This window comes from Harpia harpyja, chromosome 13, assembly GCF_026419915.1.
Source record: "Harpia harpyja isolate bHarHar1 chromosome 13, bHarHar1 primary haplotype, whole genome shotgun sequence".
NCBI classification, from domain to species: Eukaryota; Metazoa; Chordata; class Aves; order Accipitriformes; family Accipitridae; genus Harpia; species Harpia harpyja.
The window spans coordinates 43,703,028-43,719,033 of NC_068952.1; the positions used below are offsets into that span (position 1 = coordinate 43,703,028).

The 16,006-nt window shown below is 57.0% G+C and overlaps 2 protein-coding genes across 2 annotated transcripts; both read right to left on the minus strand.

Moving 5' to 3' along the window:
* Nucleotides 1-477: 477 nt before the first annotated feature.
* STARD7 (StAR related lipid transfer domain containing 7) lies at nt 478-10,348 on the minus strand. Its single transcript, XM_052806303.1, has 8 exons — nt 9,893-10,348; nt 5,113-5,318; nt 4,778-4,827; nt 4,209-4,319; nt 4,033-4,115; nt 3,839-3,938; nt 3,224-3,308; nt 478-1,602 (listed from the first exon to the last, which is right to left on the minus strand). The coding sequence occupies exons 1-8, from the start codon at nt 10,312-10,314 to the stop codon at nt 1,415-1,417; spliced, it is 1,245 nt and encodes a 414-aa protein (XP_052662263.1). The 5' UTR covers nt 10,315-10,348; the 3' UTR covers nt 478-1,414.
* A 723-nt stretch (nt 10,349-11,071) lies between these two features.
* On the minus strand, nt 11,072-16,001 carry TMEM127 (transmembrane protein 127). Its single transcript, XM_052805485.1, has 3 exons — nt 15,680-16,001; nt 14,090-14,254; nt 11,072-13,321 (listed from the first exon to the last, which is right to left on the minus strand). The coding sequence occupies exons 1-3, from the start codon at nt 15,921-15,923 to the stop codon at nt 13,014-13,016; spliced, it is 717 nt and encodes a 238-aa protein (XP_052661445.1). The 5' UTR covers nt 15,924-16,001; the 3' UTR covers nt 11,072-13,013.
* Nucleotides 16,002-16,006: the final 5 nt, after the last annotated feature.

Genomic DNA, 16,006 nt, shown 5'->3' on the forward strand with positions numbered 1-16,006 from the left:
CCTGTCCCCAAATCCTCAGTGGGGACATTTTGACCCCCCCCGCCCCCCAGGGGACATTTCAGGGCCATAACCCCCCCGGGCTGATTTGTGCCAACGGCCACAGCGCTGTCCCCCCCCTGCCCCCCAAAATCCCACCAGAGCAGCATCTATGAACCCCAGAACACCCAGGATGGGGACAAGACACCCCCCCACACCCCCCGAAAAGCCCCCACAACCTGGGGGGGGGGCCCTTCCCTCGCCCATCAGCAGCCAAAAGATACTGCCCAGGAGCAGCTGCACGTGCCGACCCGGAGCCACAGCACCAACAAACCCAAAATGATGGGGACCCCCCCCCCCCAAAAATTCTTTATATGGGACAAGCGGGTCCTAGCCCCAGAGCTCACCCTTGTAAAAGGGCTAATTAACACCAGTAACAGGGGCTGCTGACTGGGGTGGGACGCCGAGTTTCCCAGCAGCGAACGCAGGATGCTGCAGGTATGAAGGGGGTGATAAATATATGATAAATTTATTTTAAGTTGGGAATTTATATTTAAGATAAAATTATTTTAAGGTGGGGATTGAAGGGGGTGCGAGAGGGACCCATCCGTCAGACCCCAGAGGGGTTCATTAATGTGGGATGCTAATTAGGATCCCAGGGGGTGCCACCACAGCTGTGGCTAGGACAGATAATTTATTAGTATTTTGCCGATCCTACAGCTTTCGCTGCCCCCCCCACCTCGTGCCACAACCCGGCGGGATCAGCCCCTGTAACACCACAAACAACGGTGGGGGGGGGTCGCGGTGACCCAGGTTAGCACCGGCAGAAAGGTGCCCCCCGCCCCAATCCCACAAGCTCCACCCTCCCCTACAACAAACCAGCAGCTAAAAACCACCCCAAAAATAGCATTTTTCCCCCAGTTCCACCAGTTCAGGCCACCCACCCCAATAACAACCAACCCCTCCTTGCGGGCCGAGGAGGTTGAAGGGTCTTTTGGTGGGGGGAAAAAAACCCCACCGTGAGACGGTGACGTGGAACATCCTCATCCAACTGCCGCCGTACAAAAGCAAGACCCAAAAATATTTGGGGTCGAGAGTCCGAAGAGGGACGAGAAAAGGAGGGGGTGGGCAGGGCAGGGGGAGGCTGTCCGTGCCGCGATAAAAGTTTTTTTTTTTTTAGGGTATTTTTTTCTGTCGGGGAGGGGAAATATTTACCGGTACAGAAAAATGATTACACGACATGAGATTTCATCAGCCTGGCCACGAACACATACGGCGTGGGGGACAGGATCCCCATCCTGAAGAGGGAGCAGAGCTTTGGAGATGAGACGGGGAGGGAAAAAAACTGAACTAAGCTCCAGCGGCAGCGGCACGGCACAGGTCCCTCTCCGGAGCTCGGCTCCCCGTCCCGGGGCCGGAGGAGCGGAGGTTTGGCTTCTCAGGCATATTCCAGCTGGGCAGGGCTGCAGGTACCATCGCTCTTGTGCTCCGCTGCTGCCATACTCGCCTTCCCCTCGCTGCCGCCGCTCTCGATGGGCTTGGCAGACATATAGTCCCGCACTTCGATCTCCATTTTTTTGGCTTTCAGCGCTGCCGTGTGCAGCTTCTCCAGGAAATCCGGCATACCTGGCGGGAAGGAGAAGCGGGAGATGGTGAGCGAAGCGGGAGAGGGACGGGCATCCGCTCGGCTCCGGAGATGCCGGAGAGAAGATCCTCCTGTCTTACGCCCTTCTCCCGCTCCATTCCCATCTCCCCCAATTTTTCTTTACCCTCCTGATTCTTCTTTTCCCTTCCAGTAACGCCGCTCTGCCGCTTTATGCAAGGGGGATCCCACAGCCTCGCTGGCAGTAAGGGGTCTCTGCCGCTTCCCATCCCCCTGCTCAGTGATAACCTCGTGGTTGGGGTGCTTTAGAGTGGTTTGGGTTTTTTTTAATTAAAAAAATTAATCAACTCTTATTTGATTCACAGAGATCTGTTCTGGAAGAGGGGTGCAAAGACCTCAGAGCCCAGCAGCCCCTCCTGTGAGCCCTGGGGACCCTCACCCACCTCCTGGCTACCTTCTAAGTGAGCTGGGAGTGAGCCTGTGACATGTTAATTAATGTTTAATGTTTAAAATTATTGCCTCTGCCCCAGGAAGGGCTGCACCAGCTCCGCCCAGTCCCACCTGGAGATGCCGTTCTCCCACCACTCATTTTTATTCTAAAAAATGAACATTAAGTGCGTGGAGGAGGCCCCTGCACCAGGCGGTTACCGTGGCACGGGGGTGCGTGGGTGATGCCAGCCCCCCCACCAGAGCTTTAGCCGCCTTTTTAGATGCATTAAAGAGCGCACTCCGGAAGAAAAGAGGTTTCAGTGGTTGGCGAAGCAGGGAGGTGCAAGAAAAAAAAAGTTGGTCTGACGCTCGAGTGTGTTGAATGAATGTATTTCAACTCTTTCTCGCCTCAGTCTCTACCATGAGCCACATGATGGCAAGAGGGGCAAAAAAAAAAAAAAAAAAATCACCACAGACAACACTTCTGATTTTATTCCCCTCCCCGATGAATAAAATGAGAGTTAAAGGTGGTGACAGCTCCTTTTTCTCCCAATTTCACAAGAAAACAGCGCTCTCCATCTTTCCCCTGCTGGGGGAGGGGGGGGGGCGGTGCATTGAACCAGTGGGTATTGCAACGCCAAGCGCGCCTCGGGCTCTTCCAGGTTTATTTGGGGGTGGCTCTGCCCTTGGCTCGGCCAGATCCTTTAAATGCCGCTTTTACCCCCCCAACCAGGTAAAGCTGAGCTGCTTCGTGGGAGTCTCGGCACAGGCACTGTACCTCTAAACTAGAAGGAGTTTTCTCCCCTGTTCACTGTAATGGGGAAGAACTCGATTGCAGAAATACTTCAGAGCCACCGCTGCTCTAAAGTAAGGAAAAACCAGCTCATTTTATTAAAAAAAATTTTAAAAAGGATCCTGCTGTTTTTTCCTTCTGCCTGGGGTAGACTGAAGAGAAGGAATATCCTTGTGCACAGACCCCGTTCCTCCTCACAGCCAGGAATGCAGGCAGGACTCCCCGTGATAAAGGAAGAGCAGCCCAAGGCACCAGAAGTACCCCCAAATCCTCCAGAACTCAGTTTTTAAGCTTCTCCGTCTATTTTCTGCCCCTCACAGGTGCAAGAAGGGGAAGGCAGGAGCACCCGGGCTCGCTCCAGAGCAAAGAGCCGGAGGGATTTCTTACCAAGGGGTGAATTCTCACCACCAACGCTCACTCACCGCTCGAGACCATCCAGCTGACGCAGTAACGGGGGAACACAGTCTGAGGGTTGTCGCTGTAGGTCAGCAAGTAGTCGAAACCGTTCTGGGAAAGGAGAAGGCGAGTAAGCCTGAGCTGGCAGAGAAACTCCGCTGGGTTTTGCATCCTCACCTAAATTCCCTTTAGGATCGCTCTTTTGGAGAAGGAGGTGTCATTCCCCTAGTCCTTCAGTAACCCAGCACGCTCTCTTGGGGCTCTGGATACCCTGCGAAGACCCAGCGATGCTTTTTCTGAGAGCATTAAGTGCTAGGAACGAGACTCGCGAGGCTTAAGGCTTTTAAAAAAAGGAGCCTGGTGCTCCGAAGCGGCGTGTTTGGCTCTCCAGGAGCACCACGCTCCTGCAGGAAGTCTCAAGCTACTGGGATAGAGCTTCACGTCCTTCCAGAGCCAGACATGGGATGGGTTTCTCTTGCCTTTGGGAAAATAACTCATCCCTCTTTTCCGACTCTGGACTATTGACCCCAGCTTAGCGCTACGGACGATGGCCGGAGAAGGAACAGCTCCCCTTGGAGCAGCAGGAAGCTCTCTTGTGACAAGCTTTCTGCTCCGTTTCCCAGCCCACTCCCAAAACGTACCTCGTCAAAGGTTTTGTGGGGACGGATGACCATTTGGGATTCATAGGTTCTGACCCGAACGTACTCAGGGTCTTCAGGGACGCTTGGATGCTCCACTGCCCTGGAGGGAACAAAAAAAGGGAGCAGCTCTCGACTTCATTTTACAGATGGGAGACGGCAGAGAGCCGTCGGCAGGTCGGCCCGGCAATACCTACCGTGAGACTAGTACCATGAGGTTGTTCTCTTTGTCTACGCTGTACCGTCGAACGTATACGTAGTCTCGTGAGTACATAGGGTACTGGGGAAGAGAAAGAACAGGCATCAACCCCGCTGCTGGCCGTTTGCCCGGGGGAAGGAGGATCACCGGAGCAGGAAAAAAGGAACCACTCACCGGGAAATGAGTGACCCAGTGAATCACTTCTGATCCAGTGGCCAAGTCTCTCTCGATTACGTCCAATTTGATGACCAGTGAGTCCCACTTCTTCCTGTATTCAGTGTCCAGCTGGCAAGAAAGAGAGACCGAGTCAGAACAAAGTGCAATAGTGTTGTTAAAGGAAGGTAACCGGCCCTTTTCCTCATCCTGTGGAAACAAGCTGCGTCATGGTCAGGTGTTTTACCCACCAGGAAATTATTAAAAACTCTTTGAAAGTCACCAGAAGAGGAAGTGCAGGAGCTGGCAGGGCGGGCAGCGAGCAAGCTCGGACCAGGAACCCGCTGAGCTCCTGCAGCTGACTGCAACCCACACGTGCCGATCCTTCATTTCCAGCAGGGACGGGCAGCAAAACCCGATAAGGGCATGGGATAACTCGCCCTACTTCTGATCTATACTGGGATCGGCTCTAGATCATGTGAATGGTATAAAGAGAAGAGAATATTCACCGTTTCTCCGTCCCACCCCTCTGGCAGAGGCTGTACTTTAGTTCTAACACGCCAAACAGCCCGGATTTCAAAGGCGCTCACCTGTACGTTGAAGAACTGCCTGGGAGTCACATCTGTGTATGACCCAAACACTGCGGTAAAGAGAAAGATTTTAGTCCCAAGGCATAAGCAAGTCTTTAACTCAGTGCAGCAAGGTTAAAACGAAAAGGCATTTTCTAAGGCAGGTGGCAGGGCTGGGACTCCTCCAAAGAGCTAAGCGGGGGACAGGACTACAGAGAGGGATGCAAAGGATGACAATTCCCTTTTTTTCCGGTTTCCTACAAATACAAGCCAGGCAGGATGCAGGAGGGACACCGCTAACGAGGACTCGGCGCAAGAAAAACAAGCTACAGGCAGGGTACGGGGAGCACCGTTACCTCGGTACTGGTATAAGTGGGTACCCTCGATTGGCCGCCGCCAGAGCTTAAAGTGCTTCTTGTCCATGATCATCTCCCAGGGCTGCTCCCCAGGAGCTGCGATCGCCTCTCGTTCCAATTTGGGATCCAGCCGCTGATACTCGCCCGGACTGCCGCCCTGTAACAGGCTGGATATGTTCTCCATGTGCTTCATCTCCTGCGCAGACCTGGTGGAAGACAAAAACCAAAACACCGGTTAGTAACCAAAGCCTCGTTGGAGCCTTTCTGCTACAAACAGAGTCCCTCCAGACCAGCAAAAAACCTTCCCAGCACAGTCCAGGCTTCATCTAGAAGGTTCTTGGTGTGGGAAGAGCAGCCTGGGCTCTCCCCTCCTGCCTCGACATGGAAAACCCACCCTTGCAGCCTTTTTCTTTCAGCCTAAGGGTCTTGTGCTTATATATATTATACAGCATTGAAAAATCATGCCGTGGTGTGTTCAGTAGGGGCTTCCACATGTCCTCTTGCAGGGTAGAAACCTAGTATGGGGTTGAACGCAGCTGCTGGGGAGTCCCTAAGCCAGGTGGCCCTTACAGCACCACAAAATGTCACTGGCAGCACCACAAAATGTCACTGGCAGCACCAGGACGGGCTGCAGGGCTCGCTCTTCAAGGAGAAGGAGGAAAAAAACCCTGCGGGATGGTAGCAGTGTTGTTGTGCTGGCTGTTTCTTAGGGGAAGCGTGCAGGGGCTTGTTCCTTGTACAGATGGGAAGTGCTTCTCCCCCGCCCTGGTGAGATCTGGCAGACAAACCACCCTCCGTCCTCAGCAAATATCAGCCTTTCCATGAAGGAAAAAAAACCCCAACCCCGCAGCAGTCGCCGTCACATGCTCGCAAAACAGGATTTGTTTTCCTGGCTGAATTGAAGCTGCAGAGGATGAAACAAAGTAAGATGGATTTAAGGAAAAGAAGGATTTTTGGATTGAAGGCACCGAGCTATGAAGTTGTTCGCAGGATTGAGACTTGGGGTGCAAGAGGAGGCGGAGAGGGGGCTCCCTGCCATTTCAGGGGGTGGCTTGGCTCGTGAGAGCCTGTCTCGGTCTCCAAAGCGACAAGAGGCGAATCAGCGACGGCAGCTAGAGTTTGCAAGGCAGCAAATGGGAACAGCAGCCTCTCCTATGAGAGGGAAGGAGAGAGAAGGAGTAGGGGCTTCCCACAAACGGGGCTCCACGGACCATCAACCCCCCAGTTTCAGCATCCTTCACCTACAGAAACTGGAACTGGATTCAGATCTCGGGTCTCAAAAATACAGGGGGAAGAGAAGAGGGTAGGAAAACTTCCCACTGCTGGGGTAAATCCCTCTGAGCCACGGCTTCAGCCCCCAAAATACACATTGGAGAGGAACGGCTGGTTTATCTACACCTGGAGTCCTCAACCTTAAGGAAGGAGGATCACTCACTGTCTGCAGCGCTTTCAACCCTCCCAGCGGTACATGAAGACACTAATTATATTAAAGTAATTAGCATCAGCCAGAACTAAAGTACCAATTTGTAACCTGTAAGGCAGGTCTCACTGGTCTGCCTGAATTAATGTTCATGGTCCCTGGAAATCACCAAGCTCCCAGCCTCCCCCGGACTGCTCTGAAAGCTTTGCAGGACAAATTTGATCCACAAACCCACCTTCCCCCAGGTTTGGGGGGCACAGCTCCAGCGTGACCCCCCCCAAACGCTCCTCCGCCCCCCGACACAGCCCTACCATTACCTTCACCGAGCAGGGAGAGCCCCGCTCCCTCCATCCCACCTCTGGTTTATTTATTACAGCCTTCGCTCTGTCCCTCTGTGAGCCGGCTCCTCTCACAGATGCGGCAAAACCCGAACGGTCTGGGTTCGCAAACTGAGATAGGGGTGCAGAGGGCACGGAGCCCGCGGGAGTGGTGGCAAGCTGAGGAATCAGGACCGGGAGATATTTCCAAGCGGGATCATCTCCGTGACCGCAACCGAGCCGCTCCACAGAGGGCAGCGGGATGGGATGGGATCAAACCAGGGCAGGGAGCAAAGCCTCTGTGCTCCTGCTTTGCCACCTCTATCCTCATCGGAGAAGAGCTACAAGAATAACAGCCACAGGATTTATTTGCATCAAGGCACGAGGCTGCTACCAGCCTGGCCCTTCTCCCACTGCAAACAAGCGCCCGTCTCACGGCGTAAGAAACAAAATCCACGATTCCCCTCTCCGTGAGGAAGGGGCACGGTATCGCAACACCCGAAAACCAAACCACCGTCGCCAGTGTTTGAACGGCGAGGGCTTGGCGGTGCCCGCAAGCCCAGCCCCACACCTTAAACCTGCACGTTTTAACTTCTAAACGAAGCTAATGCTGGAGGAGTTGGCCCCCAGCCCGACAGCAAAGCTCTCACCTCGACAGGGCCTCCATCACCCAGCGCAGCCTGCTCCGACCGGCCGTGCGGAGGACGAGGCGCCTCCGTTAGCCGGCAGCCGAAGGACTGGCAGACGCCGACAGCCGCCTGAGCCACTTCCCTGGCCGGCGTCCAGCCCTGGCCTCACTTTACCGGGGGGGGCTGCGTCGGTGTTTCTGCACCCGCTGCGGGCGGGATGCCAGCGCAAGGGATGGCTGGGCAGGCTGGAGGTGACGCCGGCCAGGGGCAGAGCTCTCCCTTGCCATTTTTGAACCCCCCCGACGGCTACAAACCATCACGTCAGGTGGGGATGGCATCGCCGGAGCAGGGATTTTGGTTTTACCAAAAAAAAAGAAAAGCCTTCCCCAAAGTTAAATGAGTGGGGGACAGAGAGCCGGGAGGGGAAGAGAAAGACGATACCCAAGCAGCGAGCTATTTTAAACCCCGGGGAGGAGACACAGCTCCCTGGCTGACACAAAGCCACGGGGGAGCAACCTGGGAGGGGAGAGCTAAGTGGGAAGAGTTTCACCACACGGTTTTATCCTATTTATTTATTTCCGCCATCATTTGGAGCCCGCACGTGGCATACTCCCACCTGCCTTGTAAAAAATACATCGGCTGTTGAAGAGAAGAGAGCAAAGCTCTCCTGCTGACACCTCCTGCGACTCCCAATTCGTTGTAACAATGAGCAAAGACTTTGCTGAGGACTTTATCGCTCCCGCAACTAAACTGAAGCCTAGCGAGCCATGATGGACAGTAAATGATTACAGGAATAAGGAGAAAGTAAATAGTAAAGAGGAATAATAAAAGTGAACTCTCCCTTGCCTCGTAAAGTGCACTGGAAGAGGATTGGGCTTGCAGAGTCCTTAATTAAGGTGAGGAGGCTCAAGCCCGCAAGAGGTAACCTTGAACAAGAAAAGACTGACTCTGCTTTTAATCCCAGGCCTAAGCCAAGCCCTGCTGAGCCCGCTGGAAAACATCAGGCAGGGTTTATCGTCAGCGCTGGGACCTGAAAGGCTGCACGATGCAGAGCGGCGGCTCTCTCTGTCGGGGAATAAAACCAGGATTTGGTCCTTTTTCCAGCGCTGGCTGCGCATAAAGGTTGGGGATCTCTCCAAAGTGTTCGAAGGTGTCATAAATCAGGGTGTGAGGGTTGTTTCTCATTAGCTCTAAGATTTAATTAAGCCTTAGGTAAGCTACTTAAACAAATACCAGGTATTTAACGCCCACAGGATGGTCTGGACAAAGCACCCGGACGCATTATTTAAGAGAGGGGAAAGCTGGCGATGCCCCATCGCACCCCGAGCTTCTCATTAAGTTGTAATTACCCTCTCCTGACTCAACCCTACTTTATCACATGCTACGCTGGGTAATTACACCTAAACGAAGCTGCGCGCTTCCCCAGCCATCTCAAGAAGCGACTCGAAAGGTTGGAGGGTCCTTCTGTTGTCATCCCGTCAGATTGGGGGGCACCGCCCCCCGTCCCCCCCTTATGCCAGCGCTGTCCACAAGGTGTAAATACTCCGTGTAGCAGCACGATGTGGGGGCACCCAGTATTGGGGCGGGGGGCACCCCTTTCCATAGCACTCTCAGGGTGGGAGGGGGGGTAGGGAGCCACCCTGAAACTATCGCAGGGAGGGTTTGGGGGAGGCACCCTGCTGGGACAGGATTTGGGGGGTGGAGGGTGCACCCCCAGATCCTAAGGAGGGGAGGGAGCTCGGTGGGGGGGAACCAAGCAGAAAATTGGGGGGTAGGGGGACACCCCAAGGCCTGAGTGAGTTTGTAGGGGCTACACCATGCAGGAACAGGATTTAGGGAATGAGGGATGGTGCACCCCCCCAGCACCCCACAAAAAGGGCTGGGGGACACCCTCCCAGGACAGCGGCCAGGGGAGGATTTGGGGGAGCACCCCAGTAGATTTACGATGGGCACCCTGTGGGGGAAAGGACTTGAGGGGTGCACCCCCAGGGTAACATACGGGGCAGAACATGCAGAGAGTAGCAATCCCAGGCCCGGAAATGTTTGTGAGGACACCCCCACCCGAGAAAATATGGGGGGCACCCCCAAAGGTTTGGGAGGGCACCCTCGAGCTTTAGAAAGCTAGGGTGCACCCCTAGTGATGGGCAGCTTGGAGGGGGGGGCATCTCCAAAGAGCTTGGTGGGGCACCCCCAGCTCTAGTGCATCTGGCACAGAGAGGGGGGGGGCAGCCCTGAGGATTTGGGGGGCACCCCAGGCCCTAAGGAACGGCGAGTTTGGGGACCCCAACCGCCGGGTAGCCCGGGCCACCGAGGACCTGGGGGGGGGGGGGGGGGGCTGGTTCCCGGACCACCGGGGATAGGGGTGTGTGTGGGGGGGTGTCCCGGTCCCGGGGGGCCCCGCGGCGGACACCCACCGCTGCAGCTCCTCCTCCTCGATGCGCTGCCCGTCCCAGACGAAGACACCGGCCAGGGTCGCCATGAGGCGGCCGGTAGCGGCGAAGGCGGGGCGGCCTCGGAGCAGCCCCCGCCACCACCACCACCACCACCACCCCCCTCCTCCTCCTCCGCAGCCTCGCCTCGCCCGCTCCGCCGCCCCGTCCCCGCCGCTACCACCGCCTCGGTACCAGGCCCGCCGGGCCCGCCGCGCCCGCTGCCCCGTCACGCAGCTGCACTGCCGCGCCAGCAGGCCCAACAGGCCCCGCCGACCCGCGCCGCCCCCCGCCTGGCCACCGGCAGCGGGGGGGGCCTCGGCGGGCCCGGGCGGGCGGGGGCCGAGGCGGGCGGTCCGGGCACAGCGGGCGACGAGGCCGACGAGCGGCCGCCGCGGCTGCAACATGCCGCCGCTCCCTCAGCGGGACGCCCCGCGTCGCAGCCGGACGCGTCATCGCGCCGCGCCGACCACGCTATTGGCCGTCTCCTCGCCGCCCCGCTCCACTCATTGGGCGGCGGAGGGGAGCGCCCGCCCCTGCGCGCTCGGGGATGCGGCGGGGGGGGGAGGAGGGCGGGCAAGGGCGCGCGGAGGGCCCGGAGGGCGGGGTCTGAGGGGGAGAGGCGGGGTTTGCCGCGGGAGGGGCGGGGCTTACCGCGGGGACACGCCCCCCCAGCAGCAGAGTGCAGGGCAGTGGGTGCGGGCAGTGGGTGGTTACTGGGGGGCAGTGGGTGGTTCTTGGGGACAGTGAGTGCAGGCAGCAGTGGTTATTGGGGGCAAGACTGGTTATTGGGGGACGGGGTGGTTATTGGGGGCAGTGGGTGCAGGCAGGGGTGGTTATTGGGGTGCGGTGGGTGGTTACTGGGGGGCAAGGCTGGTTATTAGGGTGCAGGGGTGGTTATTGGGGGGCAGTGGGTCCAGGCAGGGGTGGTTATTGGGGTGCAGGGCTGGTTATTGGGGGCAGTGAGTGCAGGTAGGGCTGGTTATTGGGGTGCAGTGGGTGGTTACTGGGGGGCAAGGCTGGTTATTAGGGTGCAGGGGTGGTTATTGGGGGGCAGTGGGTCCAGGCAGGGGTGGTTATTGGGGTGCAGGGGTGGTTATTGGGGGGCAGCGCAATGAGGGGCACCCCCCTTTCCAGAACAAAGCGCAAGCTCCCACACACGGCTCTTTGCACCCCCTTTATTTCCTCTAGAGAAGGGCAGGGGGGAGCCCCAAACCCCACGGCACCCGCGCCCCATCTAGATTCCATCGAGCTACGGGGATCAGCGGAGAGGAGGGAAATGACATCATTTGTCTCTTTCTGGTTTTGTTTTTTTACAGAAATACAGTATGTTTATGCACAGACTATTTACACTCAAGCCCCTCTCTTGCATATAAGTCACCGGCGGGGAAACCCAAACTGTTTTCCAGCCGGATTGCCACGCCAGCCGGGGAAGAGCCGGCAGGATGTCTTCTTTGGCCGAGGACCCGGAGGTGGGACGGAGGAGGAAGAGGAGCCGCCCCGGGGCCGCTAAACCCCCTGAACGCCACGCTGCCGGGTTCTCCCCACGCTCCGCGCCCTTCCATCAAAACCCTCGAGGGGTTTAAGGGGCTGATTTTCCTTCTTTGAGTCTTGCAGGGCACGGGCAGTGCTCTCCCCGGGCCGAGTTTTTCAGTTTCGTGCCACAGCCTGAGCCCCGGAGATCGGCCGAAGCTCTTGCATAGCCAGTGCTGCTGCGGGTGCAGGGGGAAGGGGAAAGGGATGAGCTGGGCAAGACAGATGGCAGCAAGAAAATAGGTAATAAAAGCCTTAGAGGGACAGCTGAGAACCTACAACACGCAGTATTCCTGTCCTAAAACTCCCTCCCTAAACCACCGCACCCTCTGCAGAGCCAGCCTTGAGCTTTTCAGTGCTGCGGTGCTCGGGTCGATGCATCCTTGCGTGTTTTTTTCCTATCGGGTTTACTTTAAACAGCCCCCAAAAACCCCACTCTGTCCCTGCCAACTACCTCCTCCGGGTTTGGCTGCAGGTCTGGGCATGCCAGGATCGGCCTTCCCTCGGTTCTCCGGCACCGTCCGGGAAAGCGCTAGCTCCTTGAGGTCCGGTGTCTCTCGGGGCTTGTGGAAGGAAACAGGGTAATAAACTAAGAGCAGGACAGAAAAACACCGAGATTAAAAGTGGGGGCAAAAAGCAGGAGAGTCAGATTGGCGCGGAGGTCAGGAACTTGCATAAAAGCTACAGGCAGAGATGCCGGTTTTCCAGCGCAGGCTCAACCTGCTTCCCGGGAGCTGTCGCTGTACCAAAGTCTGGCTTTATCTTGGCTGAAAAAAAAAAACCCCAAGATTTGCTCGGTGAGAAGCCGAAAGCAGCTGGATGCTGCAGTGGTGGGGGACAGAACTCCCCCAAAACCACCGCCGGCGGCAAAAGAGCTTCTTTGAAATCAGCCCGTGCTGTGCCGCCCACTTGCAAACGGGGTTTTACAGCGGTGACAGTCCCCGGCAGCTGGCCCCGAAACTGTCACCGTCCTCCCCCGAGCCTGAAATAAAGTGCAAAATGCTCGCGTGGTCAGCGCCAGTCAGGAAAGAGGAACAGACAGAGCGGCGGGAGGGTTCGCTCTACCTTCCTCCTGCTGTATAGCCACTACAAAGGGCCGTTCCTCTCCCACCAGCACGCCGTGGCGGGTGTTTCCCATATATATATATATATATATATATAAATATATACACGCACGCGTGCACCACACCTTTCTCTGGGTGTGTGTCGCACCTCGGCAGAGGAGGAACCGAGTTCACTGCGCGCCGGGCTGGGAATCTGGCGCAATTTCCCCCTCCTTCCCGGTGCAGGGTGGGGACGAGATCTCCGATGGAGAAGAGCAGATCCCACCACCCCTCATGCCGGGGAGAAGCTGCGTGGGGGGTAACGCCATCGTTATTTCGGCCAGCCGAGCCGGTGCGGGGTTAAAAATCACACCATCGAGTTAATAAAATAAAAGACGGGAAGAAAACGCCGATCGTCTGACCCGTAAAGTTCTTTCCTCTGCACGGGAGAGATCAGAATAGTGAAGGAGGTGCCGAGAAAATGAAGTTCGGGGGCGGAAGAAAGCAACGACTGCGTCCTGGTGCCGGCATCAGGGGGTGTACGCCGGCGGCGGCTGGAATTGATTGATCACTTCGTACTCGGCTGGGTAAGGTTCGTTCTCCTCCATCTCAGACAGGAGCTCCAGGGCTTGCTCCTCTTCCTCGGTGGGGTAGTGACGCAGCAGGTTGGCAGCGGTGGCGAGGATGGAGGCTCCCCCGGCGCCCGCGACCAGGTAGAAGCTGATGGCGAAGGTGACGTAGACTTGGGACCCGTGGTACTTTTTGTGCTGCTGTTGTTGGGCGAGGATCAGCTCCGAGGCCCAGTAGCAGAATCCGATGACCGTGGCACACTGCAGGACTGAGAGACCGGGAAAGACACGCTGAGCAGCCAGCAAAAAAAATAAATCAGCAAGCTTGTTTCACGGCTTTCGGCAAAGGGACGCCAAGCCCGGCTTGGCGGCGGTTTAAGCAGGCAGAGTGCAAAAGCCTGCGGTGAAAGGAAGCGGCAGATGCCTGAAATCCAGCCCCGGAGAGAGGAAAACACGGTGGAGGACCAGAGGCTGAGAACGAACCCGGCCGAGCGGGGAGACCAGCAACACAAAGCAAAGCTGAACGGTTTGGAATGGGGTTTTGGTTTTGGGGTTTTTTTTTTTTTTTTTTGCGACCTAGCAGGAGTGGCAGGGACAAATCGGCGCTCAGCGTTTGGGGTGGGCTGACAGCTCAGGACGTTCCCTGAGCCACTCAGGTCTGACGTGGGTAATTCTGCCAGGGATAAAGGATATTAAAGCTCCTTCGACCTCAGGAGCCAGAAAAGATGGCCTTCTTCCTCAGAAAGGTGCTACGGGATCTCTTGGAAAAATAAGGCCTGTTAGTAGATACTTAATGTTCATCCTTAACCTATTCCCCCCAAGATTTAACTCCAATTTTAGCTGTGTGAGGCTTCCGTGGCCCTTCAGACCCGAAACGCCATGAAGGGGAAGCTCTGTGGGTAGGATGGGCGCCGCAGCTCCCAACCGAAGGCTGAAAAAAACCCCCCAAGTTTGGGGGCTTTTTTTCCTTCCCCTTGAGGGTCGGGGATGGAAAAAAAGAAAGGGAGAGCTTTCCTCCAGCGCCGGCGGGGATTTACCTGTGAGGATGTGAGCGAAAGCGTAGCGGCGAGTGATCTTTAACGCCGGGTGCTTGGGTCCGAAGACGTCCAGGAGGAAAGCCGAGAGGCTGCAGATGATTCCCAGGAAGCAGAAGGCAGCGATGACCCGGAGCAGCAGGACTGTCTGCGGGTTCATGCAGTAATCTGCGAGGGGAGGAAAAAAGGCAGGCGCTGAGCACCAGAAAATTCCTCTTTTCCACCCAAACCACTCAGCAGACAGAGCAACCGGCATCACGACACCCCCTGCTCCGATCCCACCCAGTGTTTTCCTTTGAGGTTTAAAAACGCAGCTCTTGACAGAAACCGGAGCACAGCGGGGCGCTTTTAATTAGGGTCTAGAAAACGAACCTCCATTATACAATAGCAGTTAGCCTGGTCACGTATTTCACTTTATAAACTATTATTACCATGGAAATTAAAGCTAAAGAAACACTCCCAACACACCAAAACAGCTGAGAGAACAAAGCGGGTTGCACGGGTTCCTTATTTAAAGCGAACCTGGGGGTGTTACTAGAAAGTCTTTTGACTAACGCCACGTCCCGCTGGCGAACAAGAGGAGGACGTGACCCCGAATTCAAGTGCCTGCGGGCTCTGCCTGTCCATAACCGGGTCCGCAGCTGGCGCTGGGGGCATCCGGAGGTTCAAAGTCATGCCCCTCGGCTTCCAGGAGGTCGTGGGGGAGAGGAAGGAGGGGAAGGGGCTGCAATCGCCTCCCCCCCCACAAGCCACGAGAGATTTTAATAAAGCAAGCCAAGCGCTCGTTTTATCGTCACATTAAAAAGCGCTAATAAACACGCCGGTGTGATACACGGCTGGAAACGAGGCGCAGGAGCGCGGCTCTAACTCCATCCCTGCTGGGAAAGTGGCGGGGGGGGGGGGGGGGAACTGATGACTAAATGCTCTCCTGCAAGAGAGGGGGGGACTCTCCTCGTGCCACCGCGGCTGTCGGGCTGAAAGTAACCAAAAGCAGGAAAACAAAGGCGTAATGCAGCCGCCCACTGCGTTTTACCATCAGAATTGTGCATTTGAAGGCATTATCCGCATTCACTTCTTGTTTTAACTCATTGAAAAAAAAACCCCGACGACGCACAAATCCCGCCATAGGGATGCAGTCGCCTGTTAGCTCAGAAAATGAGTTGGGAACAGCGGTTTTGTGCTTCTCTCCTTCCTGGCTGATTTAATCACGCCAGAGCCGCTCAGGCTGGGGGCCGAGGCCCGTTTCACTGCCGGTAACGGCATACGCACGCGTTTATCGCCGATATTCGGAGGTGAATTTGTACAGCGGGGCGGCATGCGCCGAACCCCGAACAGATTCGACGCTAAAATGGGGAAAACCCACCTCGTTTGGGTGACGCTGGAAGGCAGAAACCTTTATTAATAACCTTCAGGAAGAGGCACGGGGGGGTGGCTGAGGCTCAACCCTACCCCCGGGGCCCAGAGGGGACGGCGTGGCGGCCCAGGCGAGGCCCGAAGCCCCCCCCTGCCCACACCGGGCCCGGCGCCCCCGAGCACCGGGGCCGAGGTGGGGACGGACGGAGACGGGGACGAACCCACCCGGCCCGGCCTCACCTCGCAGCAGCTCGGGGTCGACGTATCCCAAGACATCGGCGACTCCCAGCTCCTGACGGGCGCAGGTCCCGCCGTGGATACGGAGCCAGGCGGGTTCGGCCAGCGCCGTGCAAAGCGCCGTGATGGAGAGAGCACCGGGCAGCGCCGAGGCCAGGCTGCGCTCCGGTTGTTTGGGCAGGCCGCTCCCCGCCGCTCCCCTCCGCCGACGACCGCCGGGCAGCCCCGGCCCGCCCGGGGTGTACATCCCGTCCCGCCGCCGAACCTCCGGGCCCCGCCGACGGCCGCTCCGCCTCGGATCCCGGCCAAACCCCCCCCCAACCCCGGCCT

What these genes read in the sequence shown, in the direction of transcription:
- STARD7 (XM_052806303.1), bottom strand. Translation starts at nt 10,314, where the DNA reads ATGTTGCAGCCGCGGCGGCCGCTCGTCGGCCTCGTCGCCCGCTGTGCC. An exon ending in ACTGGGTCACTCATTTCCCG is followed by an intron (nt 4,116 to 4,208) that starts GTGAGTGGTTCC and finishes TCTCTTCCCCAG; the next exon opens with TACCCTATGTACTCACGAGA. An exon ending in CAGCTGGATGGTCTCGAGCG is followed by an intron (nt 1,603 to 3,223) that starts GTGAGTGAGCGT and finishes CCTTCCCGCCAG; the next exon opens with GTATGCCGGATTTCCTGGAG.
- TMEM127 (XM_052805485.1), bottom strand. Translation starts at nt 15,923, where the DNA reads ATGTACACCCCGGGCGGGCCGGGGCTGCCCGGCGGTCGTCGGCGGAGG. An exon ending in CGACCCCGAGCTGCTGCGAG is followed by an intron (nt 14,255 to 15,679) that starts GTGAGGCCGGGC and finishes CTCCCCTCGCAG; the next exon opens with ATTACTGCATGAACCCGCAG. An exon ending in TTTCGCTCACATCCTCACAG is followed by an intron (nt 13,322 to 14,089) that starts GTAAATCCCCGC and finishes CCGGTCTCTCAG; the next exon opens with TCCTGCAGTGTGCCACGGTC.